The sequence below is a fragment of the Blastomyces dermatitidis genome, assembly GCF_000003525.1.
Source record: "Blastomyces dermatitidis ER-3 genomic scaffold supercont1.2, whole genome shotgun sequence".
NCBI lineage: Eukaryota > Fungi > Ascomycota > Eurotiomycetes > Onygenales > Ajellomycetaceae > Blastomyces > Blastomyces dermatitidis.
In genome coordinates, this window is record NW_025544775.1 from 2745314 (window position 1) to 2747669 (window position 2356).

At 34.1% G+C, this 2356-nt stretch overlaps 1 protein-coding gene across 1 annotated transcript; it reads right to left on the minus strand.

Annotated features, from left to right (window-relative positions):
• Positions 1-1385: 1385 nt before the first annotated feature.
• Positions 1386-2063, minus strand: BDCG_16404 (uncharacterized protein; the record flags this gene model as incomplete). Its single annotated transcript, XM_045425645.1, has 3 exons — positions 1386-1531; positions 1603-1736; positions 2047-2063. The coding sequence occupies 3 exons, from the start codon at positions 2061-2063 to the stop codon at positions 1386-1388; spliced, it is 297 nt and encodes a 98-aa protein (XP_045279701.1).
• Between the last annotated feature and the right edge of the window lie 293 nt (positions 2064-2356).

Here is a 2356-nt window from a genome sequence, read left to right on the forward strand (position 1 = left end):
TTTCATCAATAGACAGATGATCAGACAGAATATCTGATAAGTATATTGAAACAGTATCTGTGATGCTTTGTTAATTACAATCAGAATAACTGAGTGCATTGATTATTATTTACAGAGTTCATATATAACAACTCAAAGCATGTCAGCACAGATAAAACCCTCTTAAAATACTCACTGAGACTCATTCACAGATAATCTTAATGAATCTGTAAGAGTATACTATAGAGTGTGATGATGCCTGTGAATAAGCTGAGAGAATTCAGAAGATCTGGGAGAAAGTCTGTGAATTCTTGAGAAAGACTCAAGAGTATCAGAAGAGATACTATAACTTCAAGCATATTGCAAAGAGTTTTAAGAAAGATAATAGAGTCTGACTGAGTCTAGAAAACATTATTATACAGAGATCTAGTAAGAAGCTGAATCTCTTACAGACAGAGTCTTGTAAGATTATGAAGAAAGTTAGCTTACAGTTCTACAGATTGAAACTGTCATCTGAGTTATAAATATATAATATTTTTCATATCTCTTTACTCTGTGAATATAAGAAATTCTCAGAAGAGAACTCTGTGACTTATCACTCTGTCTGTGAAGCACTAGAGAGTGAAAGAGAATATCAGATCAAAGAGATTATTAACTCAGAGAAGTGAGATTACAAGCTCTGATTCAAGATTCAGTGATAAGAATATTCTGATAAGATGAATAAGTTCACTTAAGAACTATTTAAGCAGATAAGATATCTGTAGAAGCTGAGATATGACTTTCATATCATAAATTCTGATAAGTCAGAATAATGTGATCTTCACTAAGAATCTGATTGTAATAAAGACATTAACACTGTCATTTATAAATCTTAGTCTATAAGATAATGAATTTCTACTGGAATGAACAGTCTGCAGCATATATAAGAAAAGAAGAAAACATGTTCTCATTAAAGCTAAAAAATAAGAAAATAAACAGGGCTGTGAATACAATTTAGAGATTAATAAAGAAAAAATAAAGAAAACTCACACTCATATTATCAATATCTGTGACACTTAATTCTCTTATAACTATCAATTTCTCTCTTCAAAGAAGCAGAGAGTATCATGTCTGCAGTACAGACAATTGTTACATTTAATATAAAGACTGTCAGAAATGCACAGACTTCAGAGAAGCTGAACATCAGAGTGTGCACAGTTGTAGCAGAGTCTTGAAGACTGACTATCTATGCATGTGATCAGATATCTCTTACAAAGCTGTGTCTGCTCTCTCAGTTATGCTGAAGTATTCAGTCTGAAAATAATGAGAATGTGAAGAGAGAGCTCATCTGTTTAAGTTAACTCTCATCACAAATTCATGACATTTGCATTGCCTTAATTACCTGGATTTTGCAGGTACCTGGGGACTCATCTCTCATTAGCAATGAGATTGTGGAAATGTGCTGCGGCGTGAGAATCATTGATAGAAAATCTAGGCATATTCACATATGCCTGGTCAGAGATTGTATGAACAGAAGAGAGGTGATTGTAGGCCTGCAGAACTGCAGAAGACACTGACAACATCAGAAGCTTTGTAAGAACTGTCAGCTAGAATCTGTAAGAAATTACTTATGAGAAGACTTACAGCAAAGAGAAGAACTGCACTGCTTAAAGCCAGAGACTGGCCTGAGAAAGACAGGGGGTTGGCCGCTGATCTGAAGATCAGATGCAGTGGCAGAGCTGAGAAGAGTGAAGACATGATTGTGAGCAGTGATGCCCCTGCTTCATCAGCCAGTAAAAAGCAATCAGAGAAGTTGTGAGAACACTCATAAAAAGCTCAGCAGTGATCAGACATTGTTTATAAAGAGATTGAAATTGAAAAAATTTTTATTCTTGAGAAGTTCTTGAATCAATATGCAGACACTGTCAGAAACACTCTCTCTCTATCATCTGAGTGAAAACACTTCACAGATGAATGAAGATACTCACAGTTTATAAGAATGAGAGCTGTTACAGAAAAAGAAAAAAGAAGATGAAGTTCTGTGAACAGATCTGAGATATTTATACTACTCTAGAGAGGTTTGCTTACACTGTGAATGATTTCATAGAACAGTCAGATCACTCTAGTAAATAAGAGTGATTATAAATTACAGGCCTGAATCTTTCTATATGACTACAAAGAGTGATTACAGACTGTGAACATCTTGATTCTATAATTCTACAGAGTTGATGAAAGAATGGAAAATTCCTCACAATTCTATAGTGTCAAAGAGCAATGATTTGTGAGAATAAATAAAAGATTAACTCATGAATATTTCTCTTTAATAAGAGTAATCTCACAGAGAGTGATTCATCTGTGAGATGAATCTGTGTGATGATCACACAAGAATCTCATGAAA